Source organism: Nelumbo lutea, chromosome 5, assembly GCF_056320005.1.
Source record: "Nelumbo lutea isolate HS-2025 chromosome 5, American lotus-T2T, whole genome shotgun sequence".
Lineage (NCBI taxonomy): Eukaryota > Viridiplantae > Streptophyta > Magnoliopsida > Proteales > Nelumbonaceae > Nelumbo > Nelumbo lutea.
In genome coordinates this window covers 76,141,893-76,164,334 of record NC_142688.1, presented here as the reverse complement: position 1 = coordinate 76,164,334, position 22,442 = coordinate 76,141,893, and the positions used below count along the sequence as shown (strand labels likewise).

The 22,442-nt window shown below is 41.0% G+C and overlaps 1 protein-coding gene across 2 annotated transcripts in view; it reads right to left on the bottom strand.

The window, feature by feature from the left end:
• MAD1 (mitotic checkpoint family protein) overlaps nt 1–22,442 on the bottom strand; it is a 108,613-nt gene that overhangs the window by 64,863 nt on the left and 21,308 nt on the right. For both annotated transcript variants that reach the window (XM_088945326.1, XM_088945327.1), the window contains exon 7: nt 1,083–1,330. In XM_088945326.1, the coding sequence (XP_088801452.1) occupies nt 1,083–1,330 (248 nt within the window). The remainder of the gene's footprint in view (nt 1–1,082; nt 1,331–22,442) is intronic.

The window sequence follows — 22,442 nt, the reverse complement described above, 5'->3', positions numbered from 1 at the left end:
TTTGCCCATCCTACTTTAATTCTACAGACAACATCATCCACAATCTCTTCCTTACAATGAATAATTGAACTAAGGTGCCGAAAAACGTCACATTGAGTTATCTCTTGGTTTCCAATCCTAAGTGTACTCTTGTCAGCCTATAAGGGTTTTCACGTATGCAGCAAAGAAGAAGAGATAAACAGTTTAAGGGGCGAATTCAAATGAATGCCCCACCCCGAAAGAGCAATGTCTTATTGAGATGAGCTCATGGGCATAAAATATGTACATTTACACAAATTCCCTTTTTAGGTGGGCAAGTTAAAGAAACAAGAAATACAAGCAAGAAATAAGAAACACATGATCTCCCATATTATATATATAGTATAACAATAGGACAACTAGTACTGCCTTCAACTTTGATTTGCATTTCCATTGTTCTTAAATTTACATGTCATATATTCTGTTTTTGTCTTACATTATAATCTCTTCTGTTCAAGGAATTTGTCAATAAGCTTAATATTGCACCTAATCCTCCGCTGGTTTCATCAATTAGAATGATGTCATCAGCAAACATGCATCATGGGACCTCCTCATGGATATGCTTAGTCAATTCATCCATGATCAGTGCAAATAAATCAGGGCTACCTGTTGAACCTTGGTGAAGGCCCATCATAACTGTAAAATCTGATTTCTCTCCCACGGGTGTTCTAACATTGGTTGTTGTGCCTGCATATCCTTAATTGCATCTTTATTTTCCAAATCAGGAAATCTTACACCAGGGCCCAAAAGCTACCTTGGCCAACCAACCAACCGCAACTCAGCTCATTCTAGAAAAAGCATTATAAAATCCCTACATTTCTACATTTCTTGGGCAACTATGCATGGTCGAAATGATATGGTTCAATGGCGGTCACCATTAACAATACTAATAATTTCTATTACTTTAGTAGATGGTGAATTCATATCTCAAACCACAATCCAATTAAAAGTAAATTACCATAGGAAATTCAGAGTTAGTGTATGGAATCATTCATCTATAGTGCAATAAAATGGAATTCCCATAAATGATATGCAAAGGATAGAACAAAAGGTTAAGAAATTACTTTTGCAAGCCTGAAAACTTAATGATAATATCATCAGGACAAGAAACACCGGGAATCTCATGGATCGCCAATTTCCATGACATTAATTCATCTTCTAACTTCTTTGCACTCAGCTGGATATCTTGTAGTTTAAGCAACTCAGATTCTGCCCTCTCCCTGCGGTTCTTTTCTTCCAAAAATTTCTCCTTTAATAACTCATTGTTCTCATGTGAAGACTTTAACTTCCTTGTTTCACGCACTTCAGACTCCTAGTAAAAAGTGAATGAAAATCAAATAAATATAGAACATAATCATAATAAAAGGTTTCCTAGACTAGCTATCTTTCAGAAATTTATCCTACACAAATATAAGTACAATCAAGAAGTTATACTCACAGCCTCCTTCCTTCATTTGACACAATTTCCTTTTCAAAGACTAATATAAACATAGTGAAGTTTTTCTAGGTGCAAGTATATGGATTCAGGCCCTATGGAGATTGTGCCATAGACACTCAAGTAAGTAACCACAATGCACTCACGTCGCATCACAAACCCAAGTCTCCCCACTTAAATAACAAAGGAACTGCACTTTAGAATGGCCAACAATGGCTAACGTAGCCTGAAAATCCCTACAGCACAGTGGAGAGGCTGATATAACATAATTGTAACTGAGTGTTATAAAAAAGGAAAGGAAGTCCAGAAGAGGAGAATTGATTTCTGGGAATTTCCATCTCTCTCTCAAGACAGAGAGAGAGAGAGAGCGCTTCAGGGGGCAGGCTTCCTCGAAAAGCCCTAAGTTAGGCAGTTACCAAACAAGTTGGTATCAGAGCTGAGATGCCGAGCACAAGGTCGTCCTCGATGGAGAACAGAGTCGACAACATGGAAGGAGAAATGCAAACATTATCGGCAGACATTAAAGAAATGAAGGAGAGCTTCGCGTTCTTGCTTGGGTGACTGGAACAGACACCACCAGTTCCGAATCAGGAAGGGCAAGAAGAACACAGTGACACTAGTCATCGAAGCGGATCAGGAACCATCAGAATGGCAAGAATCAAGTTTCCCGTCTTCGCAAGAGGGGATCCCATGTCCTGGCTTCTGCGAACCGGAAGGTACTTCAATTACCACAATACGCCTAGACCTGATCGTGTTCCACTAGCTTCCGTGCACTTAGAAGGAGAGGCGATCATCTGGTACCAGTGGTACTGGCAATGCCACCCAAGAGCCACATGGGCGGACTTCAGAGATGCCTTAACCATGAGATTTGGTGTCTCGGCTTTTGAAAACTATGATGAAAGCCTCGCCAAGTTACGACAAAGTGGCTCCGTCCAAGATTATCAGATGGCGTTCGAGAGGTTAGCTATTCGCGTGCAAGGATGGCCAGAAAACGCATTGGTCAGCAGTTTTGTCAGTGGACTAAAGGAAGAACTGCGGCTGGAGGTTAAAGCCATGCAACCCACCACCGTTCCTGACGCAGCAGCATTAGCTTGACTTCATGAAGACAAACTGAATCAGGCAAGAAGGATTAATCAACCTCTGGGAGCTACGGTCAGGTATACCGAATCTGGAACCTAGTATCTTGGGTAAACCGAAGTCCAAACCAGGAGTGGAAATCACAAGCAAGGAAGCCAACTCCGGTTCAGGCCCACTCGGCCCAGCCAAAAGGTTAACCTGGGTCAAGATGCAAGTCTAATGAGAAAAGGGCCTTTGTTATGCGTGTGGAGACAAATTTGGACCGGGCCATCGCTGCAAGATCCAGCAAGTTTTCATCCTTCAGCCCGAAACCGAGAACGCAGAGGAATCAGCAGACATCCACGAGCCAGTGGACAACCTAGAATGGGAGCAATGGACAAAAGAATATCCGGAAGTATCCCTACAAACTTTAACCGGTCTTGCCTTCTCTCAAACTATGAGAGTAACCAGACTGATACAAGGGCACCATGTGTCGGTTCTTATAGACAGTGGCAGCACCCTCAATTTCATTACTCAGACATTGGTCAGACAACTAGGGATTCCGGTCCAACCTGGTGTGTGACGGTACATGCACAGGATTAAAACTAAAGATACAAGGACACGAGTTCGAGGTAGATCTACATCCCCTAGAAATCAGTGGAGCAGATGTAGTTCTCGAAGTCCAATGGTTAAGGCAACTAGGGCCGGTGATATGTGACTGGGCCCGCCTCACAATGGACTTTCAAGTGGAAAAATCATAAGTGCATATTCAAGGGCAGATGTCCAAGGATCCAGGGCCCATTAGCATCGCCACTCTAAGAAAACAGGCAGCAGATCTAGCCCACATCATTTTAATGCAAAAAGACTCCCACGGGAACGGCCCAATTCAAGCCCAAGGAAGTAACTCCAACAGATCTGAAGAAGCCCACATACAACAACAGCAATTACTTCAGAAGTTTTCAGTGATCTTCCAACAGCCTAAGTAACTACCACCGGAACATGCCCATGATCATTGCATTCCCTTGTTGCCAGGAACGGCACCCACGAATGTAAGGCCCTATGATTACCCCTATTTTCAAAAACTAGAGATTGAAAGACAAGTGCAAGATATGCTTGATAGAAAAATTATACAACCCATCCATAGCCCATTCTCCTCACCGGTATTACTTGTGAAAAAGAAGGATGGGACATGGAAGTTTTGTATAGACTAGAGGGCCCTGAACAATATTACTATGAAAGATCGATTTCCCATATCGGTAATCGATGAACTACTAGATGAACTCGGTCGGGCCACAATTTTCTCCAAACTAGACCTGAGATCGGGATATCATCAAATTCGGGTCCATGAGAGTGACATCCACAAGACTGCCTTTCGTACACACGATTGGCATTATGAGTTTTTGGTCATGCCGTTTGGGTTGACCAATGTGCCAGCTACGTTCCAAGCACTTATGAATGATATACCCATTTGCGCAAATCTACACTAGTTTTTTTATGATATACTTGTATATAGCGCTATATGGGACGAACACCTAGTGCATCTACAAATCACTTTGGAACTACTAAGGACTCATGAACTCTTTGCAAAGGAGTCAAAGTGCGCATTCGAACAGACTCAAGTACACTACTTGGGGCACGTAGTCGAAAACGGCACTATAGCGGCAAACCCAGAAAAGATCTCAAGCATGATAAATTGGCCCCAACCTCAAAATGTTAAGGAGTTACGGGCCTTCTTGGGTCTAACAGGGTACTACTGGTGATTCATCAGAGGGTATGGACTGATTGTTGCCCCTTTGACAAATTTACTAAAGAAGATTGGATTTTGTTGGACTATGGAGGCCTAGCAGGCCTTCGAGATGCTCAAAACAACTGTCTCGTCCCCACCAATGCTCGCACTTAGAGATTTCTCAAAGGACTACATCATTGAATGTGATGCGTCAAGCCAGGGAGTGGGTGCGGTTCTCATGCAAAAAGGAAGACCACTAGCATTTTTCAGCAAAGCATTGACAGCACAAAAATGGGCCAAGTCAGTATATGAATAAGAAATGATAGCAATTGTCCCCGCAGTTCAGCGACGGCGACCCTACCTTCTAGGGAGGAGGTTCATCATGCAAACTAAGCATCATAGCCTGAAATTTCTGTTGGAGCAGTCAGTTCTATCCCCGAAACAGCAACGATGGATAGCCAAATTACTCGGCTACGATTATGTCATTGAATACAAGGCAGGGCACACTAACAAAGCGGCAGATGCACTGTCACGCCAACCACAACTATTTCCATTACTTATCACGCCAACCACAACAAAGAGGCAGATGCATACTAACAACTTGGATTCTAGGCTGACCTTGCAGTCACAAAGTCTAAGAATTAGTCTATTAAGAGTCAAACCTATTTACGGTACAATCGTCTTGGTCATTTATCCTTTGATTCCTTAAAGACTGTGTTTCCAAAGTCGTTTAAGTCAGTGTCAATGTTTGAGTTGGTATGTCCAACTTGTCAATTGAGTAAACATTGTAGAACTCACTTTTCTTCAAAGAATAATAAATCTGAATTTCCTTTTCATATTGTTCACTCTGATGTTTGGGGCCCAGTTACTTTACCATCTGAAAGTGGCTACAAGTATTTTATTACCTTTATTGATGATTATTCTCGGTATACATGGGTAGATCCCATGCGAACCAGAGATGAAGTTCCGAAAATTGTCCAAGATTTCCAAAGAATGATATTCACCCAATTTCAAACCGAAATCCAGATCTTTCATTCTGATAATGCGAAAGAATACTTCCATAATGATCTTATGGAGTTCTTTGCTTCACGTGGATCACTCCACCGTAGCTCCTGTGCTCAAACACCACAACAAAATGGTGTTGCTAAAAGAAAGAACCGCCATCTTCTTGAAGTAGCTCAGGGACTATTGATTCATATGAATGTCCCCAAACGTTTTTGGCTTGAAGCTATCCTTTGTGCTGCCTATCTCATTAACCATATGCCCTCTCAGTGGTTAGAGTACAAAGCCCCACATCAGCTTCTATTTCCCAAGGCTCCTCTTTTGTCTATTCCTCTTCGTGTTTTTGATTGTCGTTGCTTTGTTCAAAACCTGTCACCCACTGGTGGGAAATTAGATCCTCGTGCTATTCCTTCCATATTCTTGGGATACCCTACAAATCATAAGGGGTACCAGTGCTTTGATCCTGTTTCTCAGAAATATCATGTTTCCATGGATGTCTCCTTTTTTGAGAGTGAACCTTTCTTTTCTGTTTCTCCTCAGGGGGAAGTGTAGGCATGAGGACGAATAGTTTCAGAATCCTCCTCTACCTCAGATTCAGCTCCCTCCTCTACCCGAACCTCCTTCTTTACGTGTTTTCTTTCATCATCACAAAGGCCAACCAAGTTCAAGAGCTATGGAGCATTAAGAAGTTGTACCACCAATGCCATCACATTCTCCATGGATGATCCTACCCAACCAAGTACCTTAGCTCCCATTGATTATTTTGACCCTACTGCTATTGATACCTCAAGTGCTGGTGATCTTAACCTTCATATTGCTCTCTGAAAGGGTGTTAGATCTTGCACCACCAAGCACCCCATTTCCCACTTTGTTTCCTATGAAAACATTTCACCTTCCTTTCGAGCATTCATCTCTTCTATTGATAGTGTCCCTACTCCTAAGAATGTGGCAGAAGCTCTCTTAGTGCCTAAACGGACAGATGCAATCAGAGATTAATGCATTACATAAAAATGGTACATGGGAATTGGTGGATCTTCCTGAGGGAAAATAACCAGTTGGATGTAAATGGGTGTTTACAGTGAAACATAGGGTTGATGGCACAGTAGAAAGGTATAAAGCTTGTCTAGTGTCAAAAGGGTTCACTCAAGTGTATGGAGTGGATTATGCAGAAAGTTTTAAACCAATTGCTAAGATGAACTCCATTAGGGTTCTCTTCTCTTTAGCTGCTAACTTCGACTGGGACCTTCACCAATTGGACATCAAGAATGCATTTCTAAATGGTGATCTAGAAGAAGTGTACATGGTACAACCTCCTGGTTTTTGGGCTCGAGGTAATGAACAAAAGTTATGCAAGTTGAAAAAGTCTTTATATGACCTGAAACAATCACCAAGAGGCTAGTTAAGCAGTTTCCAGGTAGTTGTACAACAAAAGGGCTACAAACAATGCCAATCTGACCATACATTGTTTGTGAAAAGAGAGGAAGGGAAAATTACAGCCCTAATAGTATATGTTGATGATATAGTTATCATTGGTGATTGGAAAGATGAAATTCAAATATTGAAAGGATTTCTCGCTACTCAGTTTGAGGTGAAAGATCTAGGCCCTCTGAAAATACTTTCTTGGAATTGAAGTTGCCCACTCACAAAAGGGTATCTTCATTTCTTAGAGAAAGTATGTCCTAGATCTGTTATAGGATACAGGAAAGTTGGGAGTGAAACCAGTCGATTCTCCTATTGATCCTAATCACAAAATAAGTGATTGCCCAGGTGAACCCATCAAAGATGTGAAGCAATTTCAGAGGCTTGTATGAAGACTACTATATCTCTCCATGACTCGGCCAACCATTACTTATGCTGTGGGTGTTCTTAGTCAATTCATGCATGCCCCTAAGACCTCCCACCTTGAAGCAGTTGAAAGAATTCTCAGATACCTTAAGAAATTCCCAAGTGCAGGTTTATTGTTCCAAAAGCACTGACATCTGCAGGTTTATTGTTCCCACCTTGGGCAGGATCACTGGATGATAGAAAGTCTACCAGTGGCTATTGTATATTTGTGGGAGGAAACCTAGTCACTTGGAGAAGCAAAAAGCAAAATGTGGTGGCTAGATCTAGTGTTGAAGCTGAATATAGAACAATGTCTCATGGAGTGGCTGAAATAATGTGGTTAAAAAATCTATTGAGTGAACGAGGATTTACAATTGATGGGCCTATGACTTTATATTGCAACAACAAGGCAGCCATAAACATTGTTGCTAACCCAGTACTGCATGATAGAACAAAGCACATTGAAGTAGACAAGCATTTTATCAGAGAGAAGGTTGTCAAAGGGGAAGTGTGCACTCCCTATGTCAGACACGAAGATCAATTTGCAAACATCTTCACGAAAGGGCTACATCATCTGTGGCACAATGATCTATGTGACAAGTTGAGACTGGTTAAAATGTGTTTTTTCTTATGTTTTTATTTATGTTAGTGTGGCAGAGGTACTATTGTAATTCCCCTTGTCTTTATGTTATGTTTAGTTTCCCTAATATAAATATTAAAAAGTTGGCGCCGCCAGCATCTTTTTGATCTCTCAAATCTCTCTCCTCTCTTCTCTCTTTCTCTCCTCTCCCTTCTCTTCACTTCAGTTCTGGACAAGTGGTATCACATCGAACCAGAAGCATTGGTGGTATGGTCAGGTCTCCCACATCTTGACCTTGAAAGCAAGGTCTCTTTCAAGGGAGGAGGGACTGTTAAGACACAAATAAGTGGAATATAGGGACAAGTGTACAAGAAAAGGCCACGCCAGCTTTAAGTAATATAACTGAAAGCCAACCACTCGAACAAACTACATAACAAACTGGACAAGTGGAGAGGCTGATATAACAGAATTGTAATTGAGTGTTATAAATAAGGAAAGTAAGTCCAGAAGAGGAGAATTGATTTCTTGGAATTTCCGTTTCTCTCTCTCTCTCTCTCTCTCTCTCTCTCTCTCTCTCTCTCTCTCTCTCTCTCTCTCTCTCTCTCTCTCTCTCCAAGATCTCCACAGTGACACGTGACACGTGGCAAAACCCTACTCGTGTCCTCTCTATCTCAGATCTAACCAAATAATAGACTTTCCCGCTTTGGGGAAAGTTCATTTTCCTATCACATGTTTCCCTATTCTGTTAAGGGGTTTCTTCTATAAATAGAGGAGACCCAAGGCTTTCTTCACACATACACATATCTCCTTGCGTGAGATCTACCCAAGTGTGCTCTCAGGTCTCTTCCAGCCTCCATTACATACCTTCTACAACCCTCCTTCCTCCCTTCTTCCTTCTCTCAAAGCCATCTACTGTCTTTCAAGTTGACCTCCCTACATTGCCTTACCTCCCCACTCACACTAGGTACCACAATTTTGTTTGTTCAAAGGCATAAATGTGTGCATATGACCCTGAAAATAACCTACAACAGCTATATAAGATGTTAATGCCCCAATGTTTCAAAGCGCAAGGGGAACTTTGCACTTGAGGCACAAGGCACAAATATGCAAAAAAAAAGCAAAAAAAAAAAGATAAAATATTAAACATAAATATTAATTAAAAATATAAACTGAAATTTTAAAATAAATGTTAAAAATATTATCTAAAATTAAAATACATAAAGATAGCATTTAAAGCATATTCAAAAATCTCAAAGGCTGATGTGGAAGGCTGGTTAAAAGGTTGGAGGGTTGGCAGAAACGAGGTTATAGTCACTAATCTGAAAATCATATCTTGAAAAAAGTTGCGTTGCAGGTCTTAACGTGGAGGAGAGGATTTTAGAGTCATTGGCAGCTTGTCTAGAGTGCTCTACTTCCCCTTGGCCTTTGACCTACATAGGTCTTCCCCTAGGTAACAATTGTAAGGAAAGCAGTTTTTGGAACCCAATCTTGGACAAGAATAGAAGATTGGAAAGAGGTTGGCTGCTTGGAAAAAGAATTACATCTCTTTGGAGGGCAGAAATACTTTGATAAAAGCCATTCTTGCAAATCTATCAGTTTATTTTCTCTGTATTTTTAGAATCCCTTGAGAGAAGCAAAGAAGTTAGAGAAAAAAAAAGAAGAATTTTTTTGTGGGAACCAGGGGAAGTTAAAAAAGACCAACTAATCAAACGGGAGACTGTGTAAGAGTTAGGAGGGTGGATTTGGATTAGGGAATGTGAGTTAAAAAAATGCCGCCTCATTAGGAAAATGGTTGTGGAAATGGCCTTTAGAGAGGAAAAGCTTGTGGCATGTGGTGGTGGCAAGTATCCATGGTCGGTTGGATAATGGTTGGGATGCTAGTGTTTCTCATTGGGTTACTTTGGCAACTTCATGTAAAGCAATTCATAGCCTGCTTCCTTAGCTTCCCAAGTTTGTCAGGTTTGATGTGTGTTCTAGGAACTCTGTTTTTGGGAAGATGTGTGGATTGGTAACTCAACCCTTAAGGACCTGCATCCCTCTTTGTACTCTATTCCTCGTATAAGAAAGAAGTAGTTTCGAAATTCCTCACCCTTTCTATTACTCTCTTGGGTTTGAGTTGAGACTTTGTTTTTCATGGAGGGTTAAAGGAGGAAGACTGTGTTGCTATTGGGCTTTGATGTTCTCTTGATAATGTCTATTTGGATCCCTTTACCTCAGCCAGATGGGTTGGTCTCCTAATCCTAAGGACTCATTTTCGCATGCTTCCTTCTTCAAGTCTAATGTAGGTCTTTTCCCCCTAAAGTTAATGCTCTTTGTTGAGAAGTATACTATGGGAAGTTAAACACCTTGGACAACTTGCAAAAAGTGAAAACCCTCTCTATGTTAATCCCCTTACTGGTGCATTCTTTGCAAATCTAGTGGAGAGGATTCTTATCACTTATTTATTTCCTAATCTTTTGCTCCAAAATTGTGGAATTGGTTCTTATCTTTGTTTGGGTTCATATGGAATATACCTTCAGAGATACGTTTGTCATTTCACTTATCTTTGTGTGGGCCCAAAAAAGAGGAAGAATAATGTAGAGGTTTGCAAGAGTATCACTAATCAGGTCTATTTGGGTAGAGAGAAGTGCAAGAATTTTTCAGGAGAGAAGTATACAAGAAATGAAGGAGTGTGTGATGACCAGGGTGATGCATTGGTTAAAAACCTTGCACACTTCTCATCAGTTTCCTTTGATGAAAATAGGAAGGGGGATGGACTTCAAAGTGTTCCCCTCTCCTCTCGCCGCCCTCTTTCTATTTTATTTTTCCGAGCTCCATTGCAGCGATATTCGATCGAAGGAAGGTCGGTAGGTTTGAGTTAAACCTAATAGATCGAAAATTGATCTTCTTCTTCATCCGTAACAGGTGAAAGGAGCTCGTGGTTGATCGTCATAGCTGGAGAAAAGATCTGAAGAAGGTTTCAAGATGGTGAATAGTTGGAAATCGGTTTCAAACATTGAAGCAAAGAATTTATTACTGGAGAGTGGAAGACTCAGAGGCAAGAATCTGCTAAAAATTAGGAAAGACAAGAAGGCGATGATATTATTGTTCGAAGATGTGGTTCTATGGTTGAAGGGTTTTAATGATGGTGTACTACAATCAGTTAGAACAGATGGTTGGAGGAATGTGTTAGAAATGGAAAGAAAGAGGTTCGAAGTGGAGCTGAGGCGCAACGGAAAAGGATGGTTTGTTACGATTTTAGAATACTTCGGTGCCGGAAAACAGATGGTCTGCTTACCAAAAGGGAAGAAGACACAAGGTTGGAAGGCTTTCATAAAAGAGCTGCAACATTTTCTTGTCTCTGTAGACAGACATGCAGACCAGGTGAGAGAACAAAGTTCCGCAACTTTGAAATGTTCGGAGCAGCACTTGAAGCAGAAATCTTACAATGTTGGAGAGGTTATATCGAGCTCCAATACCGGATTGAAGTTGTAGCCTGAAGGTGAACAAGGTGGCTGGGAGCGTAGATTGGTGATATCAATTAACAAGGAGATAAAAGACTGGAGGAAGGTTTTAGATTCAATTGTGATTAATCTGAATCTGGAGGCTAAGGTTGCATTGAAACCTTTTTCAGCAAGGAAGGCAATACTAAGAATTAATGATGAGGTAAACAGGGGCTTTACTGCTTTCAAATGTGAAGAAGGCATGGTCCAAGTTCAAAGGTGGAAGCCATTATGTAATGAGTTGGAACAGCCTGGCGGAAGCTTCCTGCTCAAACTGGTAGGACTTCCATTTCATCTCTGGAACAAATTAAATGTGGGAAATATTGTGAGGCTCTTGGGAGGGGAAATGGAAGAATGTCAGCTGCAAGGCTTTCGAGCTGCTGAGCTGAGGATAGTTGGGGTAAAACCTGATTCGATCCCAAGAACAATAGAGGTTCTTGCAGATGGATTTTGGTATAAAGTCTGGTTGGTTTCAGAGATAGAGGCAGAGCTTCGGGGACGAAGCTCCAAGGTTGAAGATGATGATGATGTGGAAGGCTGGGTTACTAGGGGCTTACAGGTGGAGAGAGAGTTTGAAAATAGAGGTCAGCCTAAAGTGGAAGCTGAAAAGTCAATGGGGGAAGCCCAAAACCAATGCAACCTAATTAAAGAAAAAAATTTAAATAACTTTGAATAAGGCGTAACCTCAAAAGTCTACGCTTCTTTCGCTGACGGGGTTAAAAAAAGAACCGGGCCACGAGTTGGAGCATCTGAACCAGTAGGAGGTCCGACTGGTTCAACCTTTGGGTGGAACCCAAATCCACATGCATGTTTAAGTACGCACGTGATTCGGGGTTTGCAACGGGAGACTATAGACGATAGCAACTGTCTATTTTCTTCCTCCTCGAAGAAGGCTTGCAGAGAAGTTGCTACCTCCTCCAAAAGGTCTGTGCGGAACTCGAGCTCCTTACAGTGGATTTCTCGCACAGCTTTGAATGATCCTAGGGTGGGAAGATCTTCTCCAGACCGGCCAAATCCTAGATATGCCAGAGATTGTAACGTGGAAGGAGGGTTTTGATGAAGGCTGGGTAGACTGTGATACTGAAGATGCAAACACGGAGGAAGACCTAGAAAGCCAGACTAGTATAGGCAGTGCTAAGTTCGATAAGGTCGCAGAGGAAGAGATTGCCGCAACTCTTAACTTGGAAACTCTATTTCAAAAAGTGCAAACTAGGGAACCTCTTGGCCCTTGTTTCAACTTGATGTGAACAATGCTTTCCTAAATGGGAATCTGCAAGAAGAAGTGTATATGGATCTTCCTGCTGGTTTTTACAATGATACTGAAAAGGGAAAGGGATGCAGGCGTTAGAAGTCACTTTATGGCTTGAAACAATCTCCCGGAGCATGGCCTGACATATTCAGACAGGTCTTGATTGCTTTTGGCTATACTCAGACTCAATCCAATCACACCTTGTTTGTGAAGCGAAGGGGATCTTTGGTGTCAATCTTAATTGTTTATTTGGATGATATTGTAGTCACCGAGAATGATCTGAGTGAGATTGATGGTTTGAAAAAGAACCTACATAAAGAATTTGAAATTAAGGATCTTGGAGAACTGAGATACTTCTTAGGCATTGAAGTTGCAAGATCAAAACATGGAATTTTTATCTCACAAAGGAAGTATGTCATGGATCTCCTTCAAGAGACTGGGAAGCTTGGAACAAAGGCAATCAACACCCCTATTGATCAGAACCATAAAATCAATGCATCAGAAGGTGAACGAGTAAAGAACATTGGGAGATATCAGAGACGTGGGTCGACTGCTATACTTGTGTATGACGAGACCAGACATCTCCAATGCAATAAGTGTAGTAAGTCAATACATGCATGCTCCACGAGTCCAGCATTGAGAGGCAGTTGACAGGATTCTTGCTTATCTAAAGGGACACCCAGGCAGAGGCATATTGTTTACTGATCATGGACAGTTGAAACTAGAGGCTTATACAGATGCAGATTGGGCAGGATGCCTTGATGACAGGAGATCAACTTCAGGAGTGTGCACCCTAGTTGGAGGTAACCTTGTCTCATGGAAGAGTAAGAAACAAACAGTGGTGGCAAGATCAAGTGTTGAAGCCGAATACAGGGCCATGGAACATGGAGTTTCAGAACTCCTCTAGATCCGTTCCCTATTAGAAGAAATTGGTGTATAGGCAAAAGAACATATGATGCTATACTATGATAACCAAGCAGCAATTAACATTGCCCATAACCCAGTCCAGCCTGACCAAACTAAGCACATTGAAGTTGATAGACATTCTATCAGAGAAATGGTAACTACTGGAGAAGTTTGTCTTCCATACATTGTTTCTGATCTGCAACTCGCTGATGTTCTCACAAAAGATGTTGCAAAGAACAAGCTGGAGCATGACCTACGCAAGTTGGGAATGTGTGACATTTACTCCCAACTTGAGGCCCATTAGTTTATGTTTCTTTAAGTTGTGACTGTTCAGCTTTTAGTAGCCGCCCTACTAAGGGCATCCTTGTAATATATCATCTTTTAAGTTAAGTATAAATATAATGAGAGGGGGGCAGCTAGGGTTAATCTCACAATCCTGGTTGACTTCCTACTCTCTTCTTCTCCTTTCTTCTCTGCTGCTGAAATCTTCATCTTCCCCCTCTTTCCTTCACAAGAAACTCGACTAAATCTGCAATTAGTGATCTCTACTAAAATCATAATAAATTCATTTAGTTTTATAAGAAATCAGAATTTATCATAATCTTAATACTACAAAAAGGAGAATCAGTTTATTAAAATTATAATGAAACATAATCTATTATAACTTTAATATTTAAAAATCATAATAAATGTATTTCTATTTACTAGTGTAAAATAAATATATTAGAATTTATAATATATCAGAATTAAAAATAAGAAAAGAAAATATCAGATAGCCTTGTAAAAACATCGAAATGCATAACAAATCAGTAAATCGTCATTTACTAATTTGTTATTGATCTTAGTTTCTTAGCTTTATATAATGGTTGGGAATAAGATAATAGTCTAGAAATATGTATTAATGCTTCTTTTATCATTTTACAAAATATCATTGCATATTTCCACATAATTCATAATATTTCCACAATGTCTCTAATTTTTACAATATTTCCCCTCGACATTTCCAACATTTCCGACATATGTCCTATATTTTGGTAAGCGACATTTCCATCAACATCGACATTTTAAACCTTGCTTCTAATTCAACTTCTGGGTTCAGCTGGAACTTGGGCTTTAGAAGGGAAATTACGGACACAGAGTTTGATTATGTCTTATCCTTGCTATCCATTCTTGAAGGGGTTTTTTTAGAGCCTACGAAGACAGACAATAGAATTTGGTTTCTCACCCCCTCCAGTTCTTTCGCATGTGCTTCCTTCTTTAATGCTCTAACTCAACTCCTTCTTTGGGTCTGTCTTTCCCTGTTAAAAGAGGTTTGGTGTCTTCCTATACCCCCTAAGGTTGGGAGTTTCTGTTGGGAAGCCTTTCTGGAACGAGTTAATACATGTGATCTACTTCAAAGAAAAAGACTCAACAGTTGTTTGTGTCCTCACTGGTGTACTCTCTGCAAAGATGATGGTGAGTCTGAATACCATTTACTGATTTCCTGTCGATTTACTAAAAGCATTTGGGAGTGGTGTACTTTGTTTGGGTGCAGGTGGAACCCCCCCCCCCCTTGAATGTGCAGAGTTTATTCAGGTTCATACCGAGTAGGCCAACAAAAAGGGCCAAGACTATGTGGAGATGTATGAGGGCTGCAGTATGCTGGACTGTTTGGGAGGAGAGAAACTCACAGATATTCTTAGAAAATGAGAGAACCTTGGAAGTAATTTTGGAGGTACTCCATATTAGGGTGATACATTGGCTGAAAACTTTGGCTTTGTTTGCAGAGTTCTCAGTAGATGAGATGGTAAAAAACCGGAAGGAAATTGCAGAATTAGCTTCAGCTAAGAAGGCATCACTTTCTTGCTGGAGTCCCCCACCTAAAGGCTTTATTAAACTAAATTTTGATGGCAGCAGTATGGGTAGTCCAGGTCCATCTGGAATAGGGGGAGCAATAATAGATGAACATCGAAATCTGTTAGCTATGTTTTCAGGACCAATTGGGGAAGTAGACTCCTTGAGGGCTGAGATTCTTGCAGCCCTTGAAGGGGTTCGAAGAGCCAAGGAGCTGCAAATTAGAAAGCTGATTATTGAAGGAGATTCTGAAGTGGTGGTGAACTGGTTAAAAGAAGATAACTCAAGGATATGGAAGTACAGCAATGAAAAACGAAAATTTAAGTGGCTGGCTAAGAATGTTGAAATTCAGTACAAATGGGTTAAGAGAAGTGCAAACTCACTGGCAGGTGGTTTAGCTAGGCAAGGGGTTAATAGGAACTCTTTGTTTTGGGCTTTATTGTAATTGTAATTGCTGCTCAAAGACCAGTATAGGGAGCTAAGTTTGTTTAGTCCCCTTGCTTTGTAATTCTTCTTAATTTTAATGAATACATTTCACAGTTATTGATAAAAAAAAAAAAATCAGTTTTCTTTGATGATATTAGGACAAAATGGATGGTGGTGGCCAATAGCAGTTCTCAGAAGGATAGAACACATTTAGTTTGGACACTACCACTAGAAGAGCACTAAAACTGAACTTTGATGGAAGTAGTAGGAGGGGTGGTGAGAGACATGATGGTAATATTTTGGCACTTTTCTTAGGACAGGTGGGGGAAGGAGATTCTATTAGGCTGAACAGCTTGCTGCAATACAAGGAGTCCAGATTGCCCACCAGGTTAGTTTGGTAAATCTAATAATAGAAGATTCTAAGGTGGTAGTGGGATAGCTGCAAAATCCGGACTCTGTCCTATGGTGTTATAGAGATCAAATCAAGAAATTTAAAGTATACAAGGATTATGAATGTAAGAATACATTGGGTCAGGAGATCAGCAAATACTATGGCTGATTTTCTAGCCAAACAAGGGACAAATAGGGATACGTTGTACTGGGCCCAGCTGTAATCTGTTATTAATTTGTTCTATTTGTATTTGACTTGGGGGAGGTCGCAACTCACGCCTCTCCAAGGGATTCTTGTACTGGTTTAAACCCTTGATCTCTTTTTTTTCAAATGCGTTACTTCAAATAGCTAATGTGATCTAAAATATTTTGTATTCCTTCAAATACTTTGCATTACTTCTTTGGAATTGAAGTTTCCAGGTCTAAAGATGGTATGTTCATCTCCTAGCAGAATTATGTGTTAGATCTTCTTATTGAGACCAGGAAACTCGGTGTCAAATCTGCCTCTACACCCATTGATGCCAACCACAATCTTTCAGCTGGGAATGGTGAACTCTTGTCAAACAGGGGAGTGTTCCAAAGACTTTTGGGGAAGTTAATATATCTTTGTATGGCATGACCAGATATTTCATATGTTGGTAGTGCGATTGGTTGGTTTATGCATGCAGCATGCCCCAAGAGACACACATATGGCCACTGCAGAATGGGTTTTCTGTTACTCAAAGGGAACTCCAAGAAAGAGTTTCTCTTCTCTAGGCATGGATACATGAAGCTAGCAAGATAATCAGCTAACCCATTTGCACTCCTTCTAACCCATTTGAATTCAGCCTCTACCTCCCTTACAACCTTTTCCACTTCCCTTATCACTTGTTTGAAGGTCCACGGAATACTTCTATTGTTTCTAGCCCAAGAAATGATCACCTTGGAATCCCCTTCAACCTCAATATGCCTCATTCCTAGTTGCTTAGCGATCTTCAGACCTTGTAGCAATGCCATTAACTCAGCTTTTAGAGAGTTGCCCATGCCAATAGCTAATACTCTCCTTTCAGAATTTCTGATTACTCCCCCAATACCTGACCGGATTTCCATAGGAGCTTCCATCAAAATTCAGTTTAAACCTATTACCAACTGGAGGTTACCATCCCACCCTTACTTTCTCTTTCACAGTTTCACTCTTGAAGATTGTGCTACTTCTGTCCAAGATCTTGTAATGTCTATGACTGAGCAATCTTGAAAGATATGCATAGATCTTACCCATTGAGCTACTTTAATTTTGATGGTGTCAATTACCTCCTCCATTGTTCTACTCCTGTCCAAAAATATTCTGTTATTCCTTTCTTCCAAAATCACCCAACAAATAGCTACCTTTGTAGCTTTCCACATAACCTTCCCTCTTTTCTCTGGTTGACTCAAATAATCTCGGTTGAAGAGCCCTGCCACATCTTGAAGGGAAACCCACCTGCAACCAAAGAGAGTACCAAAATATTCCCAAATGTGATCCACAAAGGAGCAAAATAATAATAAGTGTGCCAAGGTCTCACCACTTTCCATACAAAGGGAGCACATATGAGGAGAGAGGCATACAAAAGGCCTTCTTCTCTGCAGCATATCACAAGTATTTCCCTTCCAAGGAAGACTTCCCAACAAAAAGCTTGAATTTTGGGGGGAATAGGCTTACTCCAGATTTCTTAGGGGTGTCCCCAGTTGGGATTCTAGGTTAAGCGAGAACACTAAAGAAGGAAGAACAAGAGAAGAGGCCATCAACAGAGCCTTTCCATACTCTGGAATCTTCCAAGGATGGGACCAAATGAACTTGTCCTATTAGGTCCAACAATTGAACTAGATAATCACATTTATTTTCCCTTAGGCCCTTTCTGAAACCCAGATTCCAATTAACCCCATTTGGACTAGGATTTCCCAATTTTCTTACTGTTTCCCCTTTGAAATTTGACAAAGTGTAGAGGTCAGGAAAAAGGTCCTTAAGTGGACTATCTCCCACTCAAAGGTCTCCCCAAAAACGAACTTTTTTACCTTGTCCCACGTCAAATCAAATGGAATTAAGGAAAGTCGAGTAAATTTCATAAATTGCTTTCCAAGGAGAAGCTGAAGAAACATGAGGGGCAACTTTTGCATCCCAACCATTTCCATCCAACCCATGAATACTCTCAATGACTCTGTGCCACTGCCTATCTCTCTCAAAAGGGAATCTCCACAGCCATTTTCCTAACAAAGCTGAGTTCCTGAGTGAAATATTTCCTATTCCCAAACCGCCTTGATCTTTGGGCTTTCTAACTTGGTCCCAATTAATCAAGTGAACCTTCCTCTCCTCTCCTGGGTCCCAAAGGAAGTCTCTCATGTATTTCTCTAGATTCCTTGCTACTCTATAGGGTATTCTAAAAGTTGAAAGAAAATAAATAGGGAGGTTTGCCAAAGTGGCTCTAATCAAGGTTATCCTTCCACAGAGAGATATAAGTCCTCTTCCAAGAGCTAACTTCCTAGCATATCTTGAAATGATTGGCTTCCAGAAAACCTTCTATCCTAGGATTGCCTCCTAAGGGTAACCCCAAGTAGCCCATTGGCCACCTTCTAATCCCACACCCCAAAATCTCTACGAATCTATGGAGTTCCCCTTCCTCCAGACTGACCCCTACAATGCCTGTTTTAGTCCAATTTATCCTTAAACCTGGCACCCCCACAAATTTATCCAATAGCAATTTTAGGTTTACTACTCCTTCCTCATTACCACGGTACCACCCTCACAAAAGAATATTGTGTCATCTGCATTTGGTGGTGGGTAACAACCACTTGATTTCTACCTACCCCCCACCATCTAAATAGTCCTTGGGAATCAGCTTTCATAGCCATTCTACTTAACACCTCAGCCACTATAGTGAAGATAAAAGGGGATAAAAGGTCTCCTTACCCAATTCCTCTCTCAGCCGGAAAGAAATCCTTCGCTACACCATTAATCAGAATTGAGTGATGGACAGAACTTAAGCATCCTCTAATACAAAATCTCTATTTGGTTCCAAAGCCCAAACTTTCTAACATTTGAAGAAGAACTTCCCAGTTAACCATATCATAGGCTTTCTCTAGGTCCACTTTACACACCAACCCTTTTCCTTTACCCTTTCTTTTTTCTACAACACACTCATTGGCTACTAGAATTTGATCCACAATCTGCCTTCCTTCCACAAAGGCACCTTGGAACGGTGAGATGATCGATGGTAGCACTTTCTTGATCCCTTCTAAGAGAACCTTTGCAATAATTTTATATACACTCCCAATAAGACTGATTGGCCTATAATCTTTAGGGGTTTTGGCCTCTCTCCTCTTTGGGATTAAAGTGATAAAAGTGACATTCACCCCTCGAGGCACCTCTCCTTTTTGAAAAAAATCATTGAATACTTCCAGAATATCAGTTTTCATCCAATCCCAGCATTCTTGATAGAAGGCCATTGAAAATCCATCCAGCTCAGGGGCTTTTGATCTTTCTACAGAGAAGATTGCATCCTTGATTTCTTCCAAAGTAAAATTAATTTCCAAAAGTAAGGATTCCTCTTCTGAGATCCTATCCCCTTCCATTTATGGTAGCTCTATTGTCACCCCGCTTGATCTTGTGAAGGTTTCCTTGAAATGGTTTACAAAAATCCTTGTGATCTCCTAGCTCTCTCTTGCTTCCTGACCCCCCTCCTCCACACTGAAGATTAGGTTTTTCTTTCTTCTTTCGTTTGCACTTGCATGGAAAAACTAAGTGTTACCATCTCCTTCAACAATCCATTGACACCTTGACTTCTGTTGCCAACATATTTCCTCCTTAATATCTCTTCCAATTCTTGCTTGATTTTCCATCGATCCTTCCTCTCTTCTTCTAATTACATTCTGATAGTCTCTTTCTTATCTAACTCCTCAATCTTCCTCACTATGTTATCTTTTATTTCCTCAACCCTCCCAAAATGCTCTTTATTCCACTCTTTTATTTTCCCAATTATCCTCTTTAATTTCCACGCAAAGCTTAACATTTTCATACTCCCCAAAGGTTTGAGTTCCTGCCACCATTCCTTCAATCTGGTTTTAAATGAATGATCCTCAAACCACACGTTTTCGAATCTGAAAGGACTAGGGCCTCCTCCTGGACTTTCCTTCTCAATGGAAAAGGGGTAATGGTCTGAAGTTACCCAAGGTAGCCCTTTCACTACTATTGATCCCCACAATTCTTCCTAGTCAGGAGTAATAAGAAACCTATCCAGCTTGGAAATGGTTGGGGGGATTGAAAATTTGACCAACACCCTTAGCATCGGAGGTTCACTCAATTCAAGGGAATCAATTAAGTTATTAAACTTCCTCATGCTGGTAGTGATTCTTTGATTCGGATTGTTTGTTTCTCCTAAAAATCTGATGACATTGGAATCACCACCCACACACCATGGTCCCTCCCAGTTTCCCCTGATATCACATAATTCCTCCCAAAAAACCTCCTTGTCTCTAATAGGAGTTAGGACCACATACATTTGTTACCACCGATTCACTCCCATCCGATAGTTTTCTAATTTTTAGGGAGACTAAATATCTACCAATCAATTCCTCCACACACTCCATTTCCTCATTTCTCCAAAAAGTCAAAATTCCTCCTAAGGCTCCCCATATGGAGCATACGACCAGCTTAGACCCCTGGCTCCCCAAATACTTCTTATCCACATTCTATTTAGCTCTGAAAGTTTGGTTTCTTGAATCAATATCATATTTGGTCTTTCTTTTCTGAAAGTATTCCTGATTATCCTCCTCTTTTTGGTGCTTCCTAGGCATCTTACCTTCTAGCTAACTATCTTCATTTATTCCACACTTAAGCTTCACTAGCTCGCTTCGCTTTCTTCTTCTTTGTTTTCCTTTTTTCCTCAAGTATTCCTTACTTCCCTCATTCTTCCTTCCCACTCTTCTCTTTCCTTCTAACTTTTATTTCTCTTGATCAGCCCCCAATCACCCACAGGGTGGTTCACTCTATTTTCATTATTCTCCAAAAATAAGGTCAGGTCAAATAGGTTTTCTAGAATTAAGGACCAAATTCTAGCTCTCTTGTTCTAGGCTATTGTCCGATAAGTTTTCAGAATCTTGGGCTATGGCACTTTTCATTGAGAGATTCCTGGGAGGAATGGCATTGGTTGTACCTGCACAAACACATGAATATAATTTAGAGGGGTCTAAACAAGGATTCACATGGTAAAAGGATAAACACTAAGAAGAGGGGTTAGGGACTCCCTGTGCCAGCAAGCCTGAGTTCTTCCCTTTATCAATACCCACTAATTCGGAAGACTTGGCATGCAATACTGATATAACATCAATGTCTTGTTCCTCCTGTTCTTCTTTGTCTGGGTTAGTACTAAAATCCGACATCCTTTATTAATATCTTGATGTTGTGCCTCCCCTAGGAGCTCTCCATCTTCCCTTCTGACTGAAGTTGAGTTTGCCTCTAAGACTGGGGCAAGACTATCACCGGATACTTCTCTTGGAGCCACGCTAGCGTAGGTAGAGGGATCTTCAAACAACAATTCTATTCCCAGCATTTCATTGTCCCACAAGATGCATATTTTAGTAATGTTGACACTTCTGATACTATCTTCTAGCTCCGATTGATACCCCTTCTCTTGCCTTAGGTCTTCCCAATCACTTTACTCTTCGGATTCATCGCTCTCGTGCCTATTAAATTTCGGATTGGGCTTATCAGGAGATGTAGAGTTGTTCGTCGGCACCGGCATCCATCTCCATGTGGCCACACCTTTTCCGACGTCCTCAGGGGCTTTAGAAGCGGCTTTGCAACTCTGCGTTAAAGCACGACGGGAGGCGAGCAACAGGGATCAAAGAAGACGATGATAGACCCCTGCTACTATCCACCATCCTTCGGACTGACCCGTGCGCCTGAGCCCTTGGTTCGCTTGGTTCGCCCATCAATTTGAATATTGGCGCAGGTTTACAATTTAATGACGTTTTACCACCTCTTCCAGCTGTCACCTCCGCAAAAGATCTTTGAAAGGCCACGCGTGCATTAATAAACAGCTCAGATTTACCCTCTTCATTAATGCATAGATTTCCAACTTTCGAATATGATGACAGTTCAATTTCCATTCTTTTGCAAGAGCGGTCAAACTTCTTTGTTTCTTCTTCCCTTTCTTTGACCCATGCCACATCATCATCTTCTACCTCTCACAAATATCTCCACAACCTCTCCTCCACCGACGAAAGCAACCACACCACAAACTGAGATTCGCCTATTTCCATCTCCACTACTCTTGGGATTTCTTCCACTTTGATCCTTCACAGACCCAAAACAGCTGCACTGAGGTTTGAGGTATCCAGATCTTCCAAGACACCTCCGTACAGGGATGCAATTTTCTTAAAAATTTCAGAGGTCCATAAGTTGAAAGGAATCCCTAAAACCTTAATGTGGAAGCCTTCTGAGTGGTGTATGTGATTTGCACTCGAAGTCCACTGGTTGATTACCATTACACCTTCGGTGATCT